This window comes from Haemorhous mexicanus, chromosome 1 (assembly GCF_027477595.1).
Source record: "Haemorhous mexicanus isolate bHaeMex1 chromosome 1, bHaeMex1.pri, whole genome shotgun sequence".
Classification (NCBI taxonomy): domain Eukaryota; kingdom Metazoa; phylum Chordata; class Aves; order Passeriformes; family Fringillidae; genus Haemorhous; species Haemorhous mexicanus.
The window spans coordinates 63,771,182-63,789,677 of NC_082341.1; the positions used below are offsets into that span (position 1 = coordinate 63,771,182).

At 35.9% G+C, this 18,496-nt stretch overlaps 1 protein-coding gene across 2 annotated transcripts in view; it reads right to left on the minus strand.

Annotated features, from left to right (window-relative positions):
- CDKAL1 (CDK5 regulatory subunit associated protein 1 like 1) overlaps positions 1 to 18,496 on the minus strand; it is a 383,156-nt gene that overhangs the window by 111,063 nt on the left and 253,597 nt on the right. For both annotated transcript variants that reach the window (XM_059851463.1, XM_059851471.1), the window contains one exon: positions 18,173 to 18,318. In XM_059851463.1, coding sequence (XP_059707446.1) covers positions 18,173 to 18,318 — 146 coding nt within the window. The remainder of the gene's footprint in view (positions 1 to 18,172; positions 18,319 to 18,496) is intronic.

Below are 18,496 nucleotides of genomic sequence, written 5' to 3' on the forward strand. Positions count from 1 at the left end.
TCCTACTAGATGCAGTCCAAATGGTTTAGGAGAAGCATTATGATACTTCCCATAATCAATTTTCCTTAAAAAAAACCCAACCCCAAAAACCCCAAATCAAAAACCAAACTGTTAAGGCTTGGTCCAACTAAATTCAACTATAAGGTGTTCTACTCTCCCCAAAAACAATAAACATTTTATAGAACTTCATTACAGATTTATAACTTCAGATCATTATTGTTTTATGATTAAAAAATGAGCGACTTAAGACAAAAAGCTCAACATCCTTAAACTTCATTTCCATTCAATCTCTAATAAATACCATCTGCTGTGTACTTTAGGGATATAATACCCGTCAAAAACTCAGCCGTATTATGAGAACCGGCACCAAGTTGATCTGAAATGCATATTTGAACAGATGTGTTTAAATTACATCTCTCCGTCTATCCACACACATAAATTCAGAATAAGCATGTGTTGATTTAAAATGCATAAAAAAGGGATTTGGAGATGCATCAAAAGTGAACAGCATCTCAATGGATCAAGGCTCGCATTACTAAAGGTCATCCCTAAAAATAAAGTTTGAATTTATTAAGGGTTGCACCAGGGAACTGTTCTTGGGAACTGACTTAATGTTTGCTGCTCTAAAGCAGCCATTGAAATTACACTAATTTTCTATGACCCTTCACATTTCAACATTAGAGCTGTCAGGCATGGTCAGAAACAATAGGATCTCAGCCATGAGTAGCAGAGAATATGATATACTTTTTCTCAGTCTGACACAATGCTTATCACCAATACTAAACGTCTTGGGCTCTGAGGACCCATCCACGTCTGTTTCAGTGACAGTCACTTAGCTCTTCACTCTGACACAGAAATCAGGCATATAAAACAAAATGATTAGCATGCCTTTTTGGCATGATGAAACCAAATTAAAAAATTGCAAGCAGGGCTCCATTAACAAATGCTAACAAAAAAAAAAAAAAAAAAAAGAAAAATAAATATTTCTGAACATGTCTTTTCACCAGTCTATAATCTACAGTCCTGCAATGTTTCAGGGATCTTGAAGATAAGACATACTGGTCCAGAGGTCCATCTAAGCCAGCAATCTACTCCTAGCAGTGGGCATCAGAAGTAGCCCAGGGAAGCATTTCAAATGTTGAGCCCCCCAGAATCCCTTCGTCCTTCCAACTGGGTTTTGTCAGAAAGATATTTCTGTAACCAGCAGCTTCTGATGGATTTCTTTTCTATTAACTTGTCAACAAGTCTCTCCTTGAATCTAAACCCCCACCACAGCAAAACCACTTGAAACAAAAAAATCTCAGGTGAGCCTTCCATGTGCTAATTCCATTTGATGTCCCCTAATTGTTATGCTGTGACAGACCAGTAACAACTCCATTCACCTTCTCAGTGCTCTTCATGATTTTACTGACCTCTGTTCTAGTCCCTCTCAATTAGCATTTTCCAGACTGAAGAGTCCTTAATTTCCTTTGTGTGATGATCTGCCATACCTCTGATAATCTCTGTAAGTCTTTACAGGAACATTGCTCATTGTAACCTATCCTTTTTAAGAGGGGCACTGAACGCATGTAAGAATACAAGCACAACAAGATAAAAATCTCTTATAATAATTCTAGAATTTAGATAAATGTTCTGCTTTTAATAGTTTTCTTTCAGGTTTGGGTTAATTTGTTTTCTAGTAAGCAGACAGAAAAAAGTAATGGACCTTACACAAGGTAAGGGACAAGAGAGAAATAAGTTTTAGAAAATAAATAAACTAGAAGTGAAAACAAAAAGGCCACCACATTTCAAAGACAGAAGAAAGTCAGCAATATGGTGGTAAAGGGGAACTGAAGATATCAAAGGAGGAGTAGTAGTATTACAAGTTGCAAGACTTTAACAGAGAATGTAAGATTTCTGTCTGAAGCAAAACCAAGAACCAATCAAGATTAAAAAAATGAGGAAATAAAATTGCCAACAGGACAGATGTTTTATTCCAAGGTGTTGGTTCAAGATCCTTTACATTAATAACTTTTGCAGGACAGGAAAAGAGCAGAGAATGGCAAGACATACATTAAAACAAAGATTTTGAAAAAAAACACACACAGTTTGAAAGAGTTCCCCCCAAACAGCGGATAGATTTAAGATACACAATTCTTTCACATCAAAACCTATACAAACAAATTGACAGGATCTTTTTTCTGTCTTACGACTTCGTGAGAAATCATCTCACAAAAAATTCTCCAGTTGCAAACATCAACATGGAAAGGATCAACACTGAAGGAAACAGCAGTTAAAAACATAGGCATGATGTGCACTAAATTTAATGTAACCTCCATTCCATTTTCAAAGTACCTAATGAAACAGAACTTTTACCACACCAGCTGATCACCCAAAACACAGCAGCTTATTTGCTACATCCTTATCAACACAGTACTTGCAGAATGTGTTGTTATAATTAAACCTGAGAGTCACAGTTTAAACAGAGCAGCAGACAGGTTGTCTGGGGCAAGGCTTTAGCAGCCATAAGCAGTTTTCCTGAATATTAGCTAGAGGCATTTAAATGACAGTTCATGCACTCTAAATAAACAATGCTGCAGTTTTACACCAGACAGTTTTTGATGTACATTCCTATACATTCCTAATGTGAATTTTTCAGAGCCAGCATCTCCCAAGTATCAAGTATCTGATAGGTCAAAACCCTTTATTGTCACCTCTCTAAAACTTTTTTTTCCCCTTTAGAAAGCAATGTATATAGAGGAAAGGGGTTGCACAGGGAACTACTACTCCTATCAGCAGCACAAAAAACAAAGCTGAATAATGATAAATTTCTCAGAGTAAGTGTAGTATTTGGGTCAAAATTCCAGTAACATCCTCCCTACTCTATGAAGATTGAAAGCTGCTATCATGTAACTTCAAAGTTTTTAATTTTTATTTCATGATCCACTGGCAAATGTGACTATATGGTCTTAACACTTCGGACCAAAGTGTGACATGATGATTGGAATGTACTCAGAACATATCACCTACATAGTTTCAGAATTATATTTTCAGAAGTAACACTTCAGACTCACAAGCAATGATATTTCCTTATTAAGCCAAAACCCATGAGTTTAACTTTAAAGAAATCCAGTGTGTTTTACTAATTAAAGTGTGATAAGATAAAGTTAATTATATTTCAATATAATCATACTTCAATCAGCATAATGCAATTTAACTGGGATCACTGGGAAACAGAGAATTTACCTTGCAAGAATAAATTTAAAGAAATTATGAAGTAAATATTTCAAAGGGCATGTATAAAGAATTATTAATTCATTCATTTAAAAATATAATTGAAACAATATTCAGAAAGAACTGGGCATGACTGTTAAGGTAATGGGCATCACTGGAGTGATAGTACACAACAAACACCATCTGCAGATCACTGTCTCATCCCATTCATGACATTCTCTGATAACAATCTGAATTTAAAGAAATCACACCATAAATAACATCCATCTTTATGAGCAAGAACAATTCACTTGGCTAACTGGAAGGTAGCAGAATGGCTATGAGAAGTATCTGTTTTGTTCTCAGGTATACCCAAACAGCAGGTGAGTTCAGAATACAAGAGATTATACAGGATTGGTCCATAAAAACAAAATATTATTTTATGTATCAATTAATAAGACATAATTTAAAGCTAAATATTATGGCTTCTCTTCCAAGTGGAGAAATGGGCTTGGTCTGCTATGTTGCTTGAGGACACTATGCAGAAGAAGCAAAATCACCAGGAAATCAGTTCTAAAACAGTTAATAGTTCCTAGTTAACCTCAGTTAACAGTTCCTGAACAGTTCTCTAACAGCACCTAGTTAACCTCCCAGAAGAACGGCCTCAACCAGCCAGGTTCTTACACACTTCATGTTTGTAATATTTTGGTAGCAGCTTCCTTTGTCAAGAATTGCCAGTAATTTAAGAACGTTTCTTTGTAAAAGACAGAATCAGTTTAGAATATTGGGGTCAACTGAAGTAATTAATGCATGCATTCCTTCAAAAGTTTTGAAGGACATTCAGATTCATATATGTACACCAAGCAACACACAGGGGACATCAGAGGTAAAATCAGGAGAAGAAAAGATGGTATTTTAAATGTAGACTGTTACCTTGGCAATGACAAAGTTAAAACAATACAAAATCAATGGACACTGTTGCCTCAGGGAAGCTCTTATCCATTTCTCTCTGTTCAGCTCAGTGAACTACTTCACTTTCAGTGTGTCACCAAGTTGCAGATACCTTAATACTGACAATTAGGATAGGTTACCATATCATTATTAGTGTATATTGTCACAGTCAAAAGCTTTAAATAGAATAAAGGACTACCAAATGTGTAGATGTTCAGGTGCCTTTTTTTTTGTGGACTCTGACAGCCACAAATCTTAATCCATTCACTTTGCTGCCTAAGAGTATGGTTACTAAGTGGGAAATTAAAAAAAAAAAATTCAGAAAAGCATAAAAGGAATACTGCATGTCAATATGAGAGGAGGTAATAGTAAGTAATAATAGCAAAGCTATGATTGAAGTCCAAATAAAATCCAGAACTTCAGAAAAGATAATGAAACCCCACTATTCAAACAAAAGGCTGGAAGGTGGTCACCTGAAATATTTTGAGCTTCCATGTGTCACATGTCTTCTGTAATGCTGACGAGCAGACACTGTGTTTCTACATTGTAAAGAAGTAAAACAGCCAGAAAATGAAGCTCTCAAAGTCAACAAACTCATACCATGGAGAAATAATTAAGGCAACTAGATGTTGTGAGCAGTTACCTGATTTGACCTGCCATTGACTGAAAGTTAAAAGAGAATTAGCACAAAACTAAAATATGCTGTTATCACTGAAGAATCATCAAAGACAAAATTAAAAGTATGCTTTATGAAGAATTCAAAGACATAACAGCATACCAATTATGGCAACTAAAGCTCTTTGGCATCATTGAGCCATTAACATTGGATAGGTAATGTATGAAAATTGTATTTGGGGAATAAGGTTTCGGTAAATTTAATAGCAGAAGATGAATAAAGATGTAACTGAGATGAGTAACTTCTTTTTCACATGTGAATATATGTAATTAGGTAAGAGGATCAGCACCAATTGGTTCTAGCAATGTGATTCAAGGCACAGGAGTAATATCGAAAGATTAAGGGAAGCAGATTTTTTTCTGTCTTGACATGGTAAAACAGAAAGGCCTGGCACATGAAGTCCTAGAACCCAAAGAGAGTCTATGAAGATCTCACAATTAGTAAGTTAGGCGGGACACTTACCATTGAAAACTAAATAAGAATCAGGATGGAGCAAGACAGCTGCTCAGGAACGAGCATCAGTCCCCAAAGAGTTGGTAAAATTTTAAAAAGCAATACTTAAGAAGGAGATGGAAGAGAACTGAAAGCCTTCAAAAGCATCTCTATGAAAGGACATTAGTGATGTCCTCAGATGGGAATATTAAATTTAATAGTTCTGATAAAGGAAAAAAAATGAAAACCTTTGTCGTTAAAGAGATGAGTATAGAAACAAAGAGAGAGATCTTGATAGCAAGACTGACAGCGATGAAAAAAAAAAAAAAAGCTTTTCCTGAGGTTCCCAACATTCTAATCAGAGAATCATGTAACAATTTGCAGGGGAAGAGACCTCTCCAAAAGCCAACAAATTTCTGGAGCAGGCTAAAACTGCAGAATTAAATCAAATCAATACAGAGAGAACCGAAAAAGTGTCTCAAATGAATGAAATAAGGTGGTTATAACTACTCAATTTTGCAAGCTGAACACAAATTTGAATGTAATCATTACCATGAACTCCTTCTGCTAAAGCCCACTTAAATGTAATGAATAATTTTATAAAATACTCAAAGTACAATACAGAGGGAGTAGAATATAAAAATGGAATTGAATCAATTCAGTGGAAACAGCAGTGTGTACACTCAGACTGTATCACTGAAACCAATTTTATCAAATCACACAATGCTCCACAACAGCCTTGGGGCATCAGATAAAGAACCTGGAAAACCTGTCAAATGCCTGCCAGGCACAACAGTGCCCTTTTGGCTCTGCAATACCAGCACAAAATATGAAGAATTCTTAGGCAGCAAGATCCACAAGGCTGGTGCAAAAACTAAATTCCCAAGCTGAAATCCAGTATCTGGGTATAACATGTTGGGCCTAACACAGATACTGGCTTTTCAAACTTGAGAAAAACAGAAGGCATAAAAGGAAGTCTGAAGGAAGTGGCAAATTACGATCATTAAGGATGAAACAGGCTGTATCTCAAACAATTTAAACTCATTTATTATGGAGAGAATATTGAGCAACTGATACAAAACTACCATCTATGTAACAACATTCTGAAAATGCTTATTCCAGGTGGGTGGGAATTTCAGACATGTTTGAAGTAGGTAGAAAAACATGGAATAACTTCAGAAATTATTTATTGATTTAACCTTTGAGTCCATTAATGAAAAATATTTCATCCTCTGTGATGTATTGCAAGTCTTTATAATTCACAACACCTCCTTTCCTTCTGTTTCAGCGCCAGCACTGAAGTTCCAGGAATTTCAGTAGGTTGGGTTTTCTTATCAGCTGAGTAGAAGACATACTAGTTAAGCATCTCTCTAAAGGTTTTTTAGGGTTTTACCTTACCAGGAAAAAAACATTTGAAAATATTCATTAGATTTTACAGTTCTCATTTTCTTGTATTTTTCTTCTAGAACATACCCCATTTTTCAGCCCTAATCAGTTTAAATGTTAGTATTTCTCCCTTTAGGGAAAAGAACCCTGAAAACAGCAGCAATAAAAAATTTTCTTTGGCATCTGGCTTGTCGTTAACAAAAAATATAAGAGAAGAAATATTCTAAGAAGGCAAAGACCAGTTTCCTACCTACAGACCAGAGAAGACTAGTCACCAACATGTAATCACACAGTGGTGTAAGCAAGCACTGAACTATGATGAGTTTTATGCCAGCAGTATCTAAAGAAACTTCCTTCAGGCCCACATCTGTCAGCCAGCAGTTCGTGTAGTAACAGGGGTGGTCCAAATCTCAGAGTCCACTGATTAGACCTAACCAAGGAACACAGCTAAATGGAAGGGCTAAATGTGCAGGCAGCATATCTCAAAGTAAAATCTGTTATGGGCAAGTAAATAACCTCTCTTCCTCAGAGGGACTCCTACAGTCAACTGCAAATAATCTAAGAGTATGGAAAATCTGAAGACAGGCACATTGTGTCTCTAAAGGAGAACTATGGCAAATGCAGCTTTTTGCTAGGCACAGTAGCACTTAGCAAACATGTAAGTGGTTTCAAATGTCCACTTCACATATAAAAAATACAAAGGTATGGTGCAGAGTGCAGTTGTGTGAGGTTTAACTGAAGCAGCTATTAACGAAGCAGCAGATGAACCCTATTCATGACTTTGGAACATTCCTCTCATCTACTGTGAGAGCCTGAGGTATCTGTTAACCTGCCTGAACTCTTCATCACCAGATACAAGATCTTCAGGGATTGCTCTTTAGGGCTCTTCCCTAACATACAAAGGTGAAATGCAGACAGCATACAAAATAAGTATCTGTAAATGAAAGTAGGAGGTTTAAGAAGAAAAGCAAGGCACATTGCCTTTCCTAAAATAGCTGAATGTTGGATGTCACCTTGGAGAAGGACTTCAGAAATACTACATGGGCTACCTTGCCTTTGTGGGAAACAGAACAAAAGGAGAATCAGTGGTGAGAGCTCAAATCCCTTTTTTCCTTCCAGCTAAAACGCACACTGCCTTCACAGACAAGGATGGTAGCGAACTCCCAAAAGATAATGCAAGGCCTAAAATCCATTGTATGTGTGCAAAAGTTAATAGAAAGATGCAAGACTCAAAAATCCTGTGCTCCAGAATCACAGCTAATAATTCCAGAACAAACTTGTTTTGGTGATAAAGGTCAATTTGCATTAACTGCGGCAGCCTACAAGGAGCAACAACGGCATCTCAGCATAACCCTGAGCGATGAGCATCTATCAAACTTGCAAAGGCACCATCTCCCACAGCAAAAATACGTCTTTGGGCCTCCTACAGGTTTAAGAACTTGGCAGAAAGCTGCACAAGGAGAACACACACCTTGAGGCTGTGCCTCACCAAGCCTTCAAGCCCAGCTTTCTGTGAAGGCAATGCAGGTGCTACTGGAGTAACTGAGAACCTGCACTCTCAGTGATTTCCTTGACAAAACAGCAGACTAAACTTAAGAAGTAAATACTTGGAAGATGCTATTGTGAGTTTCTGGCTCAGGGCTCACTTACCAGAAAGATAGGTATTTAGATGCAATGTGTTTTCCCCCTCATAAAGTAAAGGCATTTTATTTATTTATAAAGGAAGTCCATCAGAAAATTAAAAAAAAAAAAAAAACCAAACAAAAACCAAAACATTCAGGCAAATAGGAAAAGTCACATTTATACCAGGTCATTAAATACATTCTTGTTTCAAGGGGAAAAAAACCCAGCAGATCAGAGGAAAAATCTCAGGATAGAAGTTTAAAAAGAAAGGACAAATTAATACCAAGAATTCATCACGAGTATTAAAAGATGATGTAAACTGGATGTGAAATAGGCTTTTGTGACAGAGTTAAAAAATGAAAGGACAATGCTCAAAGTTAATTTCTGGATGCTCCAGAAGTCTAATGGAAGGATCAATTAATTTCTGTGCAAACTCTAGGCAGGGGATGGGAACATATCCCATCAAGATGCTATATTACAAAAAGAGAATTAAAATTCCCCAGCCACTGTCATTGTACAAACATAATCACTGTTTCAATGCTCATTTAGTTCAATAAACAAAACAATTTTTTGTTCTTAAGAATTATTTGAACATTTGCCTTAAGAAAGAAATATGTTTATTTGCATTATTAATGAAAACACAGAAATATTATCTCATCACTTAATGTCATAATTACTGTACTTCACTTAAATGCTGTCAAGCAAAAGCTGTATTTTGTGAAAACATACATTAAGAGACAGACTTCAGCTTCTTCTATTCTTGTAGTGATGAAAACTCTCAAAATACCTCACGAATTGCATTCTGTAGAAAATATAACTGTATTATCTAAGGTAACCAGCAGCAGAAAAGCATGTTATGACTTACTGCCATTAACTACATATGATATTTAAGACATAAAGCAGGACTGTAAATTTTAAAAAAATCACATCTGATCTTTTATATGAATTTTAACATTTTTGAAGACAAAAACCAGACAACTAGAACATTTTTTTTTGTACATCACTCTGAAATACTCTGGCAAAGCACTTACTGTTCTCCTCACTACGTTATGACAAATGGCAATAAGGACTCCTTTTTCCCACAGAAAGGTTTGTGTATTGGTTTGTGTGGCAAGGTTGTGCTAGTGAGGGAGCCTGCAGGGGTAGAGTATGCTACATGGAAAAATACTTCCCTGGTCAGAGCTGGGAGTCCAGCTGGCTGCCTCAGCCATTTCTAGGGTTGAGTATGTGAGTCAGGTACGCCCCAAACCTGAAGTCAGGAGTGCTGTCTCACTGCAGTGGAAAAATTGTGCCAGTCTGTTGCTCCAACCTGAACTCTACAGTCTGTCTGTCTGCCTCCCACACTCTGCAGGGACTGGGACAGTAGATTTCCCTTCACCAAGCACAGTGGCTAAACACCAGCTGTGGGACACAGACACACAAATTCAGCAGCAGCTCTATGATCAATCACACAAAACATTTTTCACAATCCTGTACCACTTCTGTAGTATGTTGGAGGCTTATGTTGAAGTTTGTCTCAACAACAATCCTTCAAGGGAGATAAAACAGCTCAGAGAGATCAGTATTTTTCTGTAATACAAAGCTTCTTGTAGAAGACAGGTTGAAATTTGTTGGGGTTTGAGATGTCCAAAAGGTATTACCCCAGAGCTGACTGCAAGTCTGTATGGAGCTGTGTTCTGATCTCAGAGCTGCCTCTCCTGCTGAGGGCCATGGCTCCTCCAGAGGCCAACCAGGGAGGCATATGACCCAGCAAACCATAAGATAATTCACTTCTATGGCCTATGGGTTTTGCTAATAAATATTTTCTCCAGATTCAAGACAAAATGGCTTACAATCAGTCACTCTAGCTTTTTCTTCTCCTATGGGAAAGGTTTTTGGACACACTAACATTTTCCAGCTTGAACTAGAATATGAATTACAATTTTCCAATAGGTGGATTGAGAAAAATTTACATTGCCTCTTGTGCCTTTATAACCATACTTGCAATACTGTCCTCCTGTTATGAAGCAATTTAACAGCTGTACTTTGTCAATTACTCCTACTAAACAAAATGACAGCTTTACATAATGATGAGGAGCAAAATAGAAAGACAAAAATAATTATAAGTGCATGAGATAAGTGGTTCAGCTGTGGAAAACAAACTTTGATCTGTTACAGTCAGATATTTGTCTTATGTACAAACCTTTTAAGATTTTAGGTCTGTGATTACTTTGCCATGCAATATTAAGTTTATAAATTTCATTCTTACTAAAAAAAAAGGTGAATCATCAACTCCTGAATACAATATACAGACCAACATAAGATGCACATGAACACAAATTTGAGCTTAGCTAAAGTAATCTGTATCACTGTCCCCAAGTAAATACACAGACAAAACCTCTGGGTAGCAGAATTATCACGCTTCTTGAATGCAACAGTTTTAATTGGATAGTTACACTTTTAAAGAGGTTTAAAAGGCTTTGTATATTTGTGTTTCCTAGTTTTCTTCATTTAAGCAGTTTGTGTTTAAAAAATAACCACTAAAGGTACCAAACAGCTATAGAAATATTGCCTTTTTCATTTCATCATTCTTTTCAATTTATTTTCCCTAGAAGTTCAACAAATGTAGATTCAATCAGCACTTATCAGCTGGCCAGCTACCACCTTCACCAAAAACTCCTTTGTGCCACACTGTCCTATGTGATCAGAATAACATGGCTTACAAAATGAATTTATCACTTGGTACTGTGGCAAAAATGTGAAAAAAATATGCACTGAAATGAACAAATACTTCTCTGAAATATATAAAATATGAAAATTTAATGCCATCATCAGAATTTTCTGATGCACATCTGAGTACTATAAGGTGTACACGTATCTTGTATTTATATCTGTACTATCAAATTACTACTGAGTTTGCTATCACAAATGCTTATACATCTTAATATATGTTTGGATATGCTTAAAAGCTCAGGAGCAAATTAAAACTGAGAATTACATGCCAAGTCAATCTGCTATAAAGCAAATTGATATTAATTAAAGTTATTGTTTAAAAAAAATTAGACTTCCCTCCCCAGGTTCTGTTTCAAAAAAGTGAAACACAACAAAAATAAGTATTCAGGAAAAAACCAAAGTGATTTGAGTTATTTTGCCTTAAAACACTAGAGAAATTTAGTATCCTGATAAATACAAACAAGAATTTAAACTCATAAATATTAAATGGTTGAAAACTTATTTCCACTACTGCATTCCTTCCTTATATCCTTACTACAGATTTTATATCATTACTTCCAAAGAACACATTCACATGCCTTCAGGGGGAAAAGAAAAAAGGAAAAAAAGATACCATCTTGCTACACTGAAGAAACTGAATTGGATGTACTTTACTAATTTCTACTCCATCATCTAACAATACTCCCACATTAGGATTTTACAGAAGAAAACTGCAGATGAGGCTGCCCAGAAAAAGGAGAGCCTAATCATAACTGCATACAGAGAGCATCACTCTAAGCAGCTTCACTACTTGTTTTTAGCAAAAAGAGTAAGCCAGATTGTAAGGGAAGTACACTAATCAGATGAAATTGCTTTTACATTTCAACAGGGCACATATCTTCTCTTTCTAGCAACCATTCAAAAAATGATTCCTCCAAATTTTGGCCAAAGCAGAGCATCACAGTGTTGTGACCTCAAAGGATTTGAATGGCAAATGCCCCATGTGCCCATCCTGGGCACTTTATTTCCCAGGCTTCACCCTCCAGTTCCTACTATGGGAGTTGAATAGCAACCTGAGAACCAGGAGAAAAAAAACCCAAACTAACCCTCTCATAATGGTTCTCTTATCTCCAGAAAAATGTGTGTTATTTAGAAGAAAATGCTGTAAAATGGGAGTACCCATAAGCATGCACATCCTGCTTCAACAGGTCAGTATGCAGACCTAAAGTGATCCAGAATCCAAAGAGACTTCATATAAAAAATTACAGAGCATAGAAATTTTGAAATCATAGTTTCCTATACAGTATCTTCCCCCAAAATAAACAGATTGAAGTTACATTTAATGTCGACTAATCTCTAAAGTAGTCTGTAAATTTGGAATTATTTTACGTTAACATCACATCACGTGATTCACTTGGGACTTCCATATTTTTATGTGTACATCCTCACACATGAACTGACAAGATGCACAAACAACAGGATAACTGAGAGTTGACAGCCCAGAAAACTCCAATATTCCTGATGCATCTGGCATGAAAGACTATGGCTACCAGTGACTAGTAATTTATAAATTGGCAAAAGATCTAATCCTGTAAATCATGGCAGTAAAGAGGTCTCTCCATGAACTAACCAAAACCTGAATTACAGTCTGTAGAACAGTGAAGACAAAGATTAGGAAGCTGCAGATATTGCCTTCCTGCCTTCCATTCCCTCTCTAGGAAAAGTATATCTCCTTGCTAAAAAGTAAGGGTGCAGTAGCATTAGCTGAGAAAAGGGCAAAGTGCTGTACAGGTCAAAATGGAAAGACTGCCCTCCTAAAACAACATTTAGCTAGGTTGAAGTCGTGTTACAATTAGTAAAAAAAAAAGCTATCCTGAAATACCTAATGCTTTGCTTGTCTCTCCACAGTCAGTTTTAAAGAAAAACATACTTTTGAAATGTAGGTTGATGAATGCTGATGTTTAAAATATCCTAATGAAATTAATGGACCTGCAAGTGTTCAGCACCTTTGAAACCTCTTGCCTACTTGCACCTCTTTCCAAGACCTTGTCAATCAAATGCAGGGCAGGAAGGGTTATAAACCTACCAAAGTCCAAATTTAAATTTCAAGACAATTAAAGACAACTAATCCTGTGATAAAAAGGAGTTTGTCCATCAAAAGCTACACCATGAAGCACTAGGGTCAAGTCTAGACACAAACGTGAATATACCTCTGTACTATGTGATAAAAAACACCCACGCTCTAGCTTTTGGTGCAAATTCAATACCTTTTAAAGGCACTCAATTAATTTAAAACATAAGAAAAAAAAAAAAAAGAGACACGTTTGGTAAAGTGATTAGTTCAGACTCCAAGAGCAGACAAAAGACAGAGTAAAGAGAAGAGTCTAGAGACTGAGGTATAAAATTACAGATAAGTACCAAATACACTCAGCAATTTCTTAGCAGAGAACGTAATAAGGATTTTAAACAGATGACATTTGCATTTGCAGTAGTCAGACTGACAGAACAGATGTGCTAAAACCCATTAAAAAAAGCCCAAATCTGAAAGCCTTGTCAAGGTTTGTTAGGGACACGATTTGCACGTCTGCAAAATGAGCTCAACAACGTCTCTCTTTGAGAAATAGAACTGCATTTTGAGAAAGAAAATGAAACTCATTCACATTGTAAAAAAGTGAGGGAGTTGATAAAGTCTACTTCATAATTACCTGCATTTTGAAAGTGAGTAGAAAAAGGTATGTAAAAATAGTAAATGGTAATTTTAAAATTACTCTTTTCACGACCCTCCGATTCTACTTTCAGTAAATGTTAGGGAAGTAGGGAGCCTCGCTGAAGCCAGCTGTCCCAAAAGGACTGTGTAACACCTTCTCTCAATTTGGACAATATCTCTAGTTTCCTGGGTCATCAGGCAGTTGTCTGTAATACTAGGCAATTAGGTCTTCAGTTTCAACTTGAGTGAATAATTTCCTTCCAAGTTTGTGATTTATTTTCCACAGCACACATTTACTAATTTAGGTCCTTTGCTGCCTTCTTCCAACCGCAGTCATTATGTATCTACCTATGCTGAAAAATCAAGGCTTGATTACAGAAAAAAGTAATGGAGGCTCAGAGAGGCTTTTGAGTAGGTCTGATTTTAATGGAAAAGGGAGAACCAGTGAAAAGAAACCCCAGAACTTTCTGCCTGAGAGAGCTGTGGCTTCTCTGCTGGCAGACCAAGTTTGCTGGCCTTCTGATGATATTGGAAAGCTCAGATCTTTCCAGCCTGAGTTACGAGATAGTCTCAAATGAACAGCAGCAGCCACCCACAATTAATGTTATGCTCCTATCTCAGGACACAAACAAAAACAAACTGGGAGGCAAAACCAGCTTTTCCTCAGAATTATGCTGTTTTCCAAAACAGAAAGGTATAGTCATTCAGTCTAGCTCTAAATTTCCCTACTTTTCTATTTGTCTAGATTTTGGGTTTACAAGTCTCTTATCAAGCAGCAGTAATAGATAGGAGACATAAATATAAATTTTGATGAACATCGGAATCACTTCAAAAAACAAAAAGGTGAGAAAATATAGTCTGGGCAACAAAAGTAAATTTGGAAAACATGTTACCAGCCTAAGGACTTTTTAATGGGTATATATTCACATTGCTGATTATTCAAGCAATTGCAAAATATGACATTCAGATCGCAGGTTTCTTTAACTCAAATACATTCCAATTGTTTGCTTTTATCATCAAAAGTAAATTTCAGGGGATTAAGTTTCAGAACTTCAAGATAATTAAAGCTGTCTTGCTCTTTTTGCAACTACAAACATCACCTTTCAGAAATATAATCTATGCTGAATCTTGAAAGTTGAGATCACTTGAAAAACAACTCACATTTTGATATAATGACACCAAAAAGAAGAGTTTCTTATAAAAGACTAAATTTGTCTCCAGATTAAATTCACTTAGCAGCAATTTCTAGAAGTCCTGTATTCATCTTCAAACTCACACAGGAATCAGTCTTGTGAATAGTGCCTGCAGACTACTTTATTAGTCCCCAGAGACCATAGACCAGGGCACTAGTCCTTACTTAATCCCTACAGACTGTGCACACCCTCTACATTAATCAGTACATCCTCACTTTAAGCTGTTGCTCTCTAGAACAGTTTAAAAATAAATTCTCAGGAAATATATCTATATATTTCTATCTATATATTAGATTTCCAGAGAGATGTAGATTGGCGTATCAACTGCTCAAAGGTATTTTCCTGACTAGTCAAACTTACTGACATTTCAGTGCAAAAAAGTACAAAATATAATAGAAGGAATTTCTAAAAAAAAAAAAAGTATAAAAGAAGCCTTCTGTGTTTCAGTTTTTCACAGTCTAATGGATTTGCCTTTCTTGCTTTATATTCTATGCATTTTGCTATTGATCTTCATAGTAAACCAAAAATGTTGTCACGTGGCTGGGGAGAGTGGCTCTGAAATACAAAGAGTTGCATATCAAAAGCCAGCACTAGAACATCAGTACTAATTTTTAAAGTTCATTTCTATTGCTCATGCCTGCAGAGAGTCCTCAAAAAGAGGAAAAATATGACATTTCTAACTTCACAGACACAGAATGTCAAGAACCCTCCATTATTTTTAAAAAGTGAGTTTCAATATAGAGAGTACTCTGTCTGAAGTACTCTTGGAGAACTCTAACTTCTCTATAAGGTATTCTGTACTCAGCAGGGTATAAATAAATCCCTACTATGAAGAAGACACCTCTGCAGTCACTCATGGCTCTCCAGAGGAAGGAAAAGCATTTATTTTTTTTCTTCTTGAAGAAAAAAAGCCCCAGAGTGTTTTGTTGCCCTGACTGAGAAAAAGATTCAGAAATCAGTTGGTATATCTTTGGGGTTCCAAAACAAAAATTATGATGTGGCTGTTTCTTTTCCTTTTTCCTTTCATTCTTACTTGCTGGACTAAATTTTATGTGCTTAGATGTTTGAATGCAAGTTATTAAACACTTAACTGATAACCATTAGCATTCCTTGATGCATAACTTTACTTCTTCAGTGGGTTAGCCTATATAATTATTGCTTTAATAAAACTTTCAGTAAAGTTATTATTAGAGCAGATGTCACATTCTAGAGACAAAGGTGACATTTTGAATCTACTGGTAAGTCCTTGTACATTTTGTGTAGGAAGCTTCTAGATGATTTTATAGCCCCAGCAATAGAGAAAGGAGATATAGGGGCTTCTACCTTTGGCTTATTTTACCTTTTTGATAAATGGGAGATAAAAATAATCCCTTTTGGCTATTAAAGTAGTTTAAACACATATTTATTTTTGACTATTCTGGCTCTAGGCTCTGGACTTGTCTGCAGCCATGTTAAGTTCTGGCAAATTTTGTGCTGAGATCTTTATGGAAATATCTACATGAGAATGTTATAGCTGGCTGCTGTCACAAGAGTAAAGTCTACAAATTAAGACTCTGTGCTCTTAAGGGCAAAGAAAAAACCTTGCATTTTACAGATGAGCACATGTGCAAATATCCAAAACATTTTCTCTACCTTGCATGGCTTCTTTATCCTGCTGCCATATGGTACAAAGATTTTTCCATCTTAATATCTGGAGACTCTTTTCTAACAGGAACTACTAGATAATTTGGTATTTTCTTAATAAGCAGGATAAAAAAAACCTTTATTATTCTTTAAAATCAAGACATCAAACCAGTTTTCTTCCTTGTTAAGTTCACTACAAAAAAGCCCTGGAAAAAGACGTATGACATACATTACTGTATGCTCAGTGACCAGCTGTTTTAAATTTGGGTATTAAGTAATTCACTCTTTGCTGTGTGCAAGAGCTGAATGATTTAATAAATCCCCATATGCCCCAACATGTGCCAGCTATACTGGGTTATCGAAAATCCAGCTGCTGTTATGATAATAGCTTCCAATGCTAAAACTACTGAAGAGAATAATGAATCAACTTCAAGTCAACTAAGACATAAACTGACAGAGTTCCACTTAAGATACGTGGGAATACAATACATCTGTTAATTAAAAACTAGCACTGATCCATAGTCACATGAAATTTAGTGCCAAGAATTCATGGGCATTGTTTGTGGTGGAAAATTAATGCAAATCAACCTGTATGAAGAAAAGCAGCCCCATTTCCATCAGTTGTCCTAGATGCATAGGAACGTCCTATAAATTACACATTTGGTTTGCAAAACAAATTCTGTTGTGTCACAGTTGGATTTCTTTCTTACATATTATAATTCCCATGCAGCTATTAGATGGCATGTTTTACATAGCTAGACTTCTCAATTTTTCAATTACCACCAAAAAACTGATTATGAAAGTTTGATTGGTTTGATGTATCAGTATTTTAATGCAAGGTAGGAATCAAAGGTACAATGTCACTGCCTTAAGTCATTGAACAAACACACAAACAAAGGAAGCAGAAAAAGAGAAAGTAGCCAAACAAGGTGTCAGAAATGATTCTGCAGACACATGGTTTTTTGACAATCAGTGCAGAAATATCCATCAAAATATGTCACTATCAACTTTTTAAAAGCTAAGACAATACTTCCTTGAATATGAAATTATTACTTGTAGTTACAAAAGCTTTGCAGGTGGATGCAACTTTCATCTTGGTGTCAGCATAAGCAAATACATTAATGATACATTCCTTCATTTCTCACAATTAGCTCTGTTGTTAAGGGAAATAATTTTGAAATTAATCTAGAACTCATAAGTTCCCTAAGCAAGATTAGAGTGTTAATATATTGATGTAAATTTACATAAAATATAGGACATAAAATACTTATTAGAACAAACAAACACAAAACCAAGCCATTTACAACTGCTGGAGCTGGATCATCTCCTGTACACGAAGTGTGCAATGCTCAAAAGCCACATTAAAGACAACTTCAGTAACTCCAACTGCAAGCAATCTATATATAGTAGTTTATGTATAAAAAATCATTTAAGAATGCATTTTTTGAAAAAGATTAGGAATATATTGACAAATTAAAAGCATGTCATGCAGAGATTTAAGATGCTTATAAAAGCTGGAGCATAGAGGCCAACCACATCAAGGGGCTTACAGAAAACTCAAAGACTTTGAAAGCTTAAAGGACCTCATTTTTTTCATACCTTAATTATAAAGTTGCAAATAATTGTGTTTTCAGCCACATGTTCTTGACATTGCAACAAACCCAACACTGTCATTTTCTCAATTATTAGTAGACTTACTTTTCTTTAAGGAAATCCACTACTTGTTTGAAGTCTGCCACACAGTATTCTCTTTTCATGTCCATGAGCACACTGTCAGAGGCTGACTGGACTGGTATGTGCAGAAAAGCATACACTCTTGGATGATTGAGAATCTTGGCCATTTCCTAAGAGTTATAAAAAGAGAAAAAAGCTTTAAAGCATTATGAAAATAATACAGAAAATTCAGATTAATATATGGGGTAAGTATCAGCAGTAATACTTCTAAAACCCAAACAATACTAAATTGCCCCAGCCCAGTTTGAAACAGTAGGGACTGGTGAAAATATCTAAAAGCAATTTTTT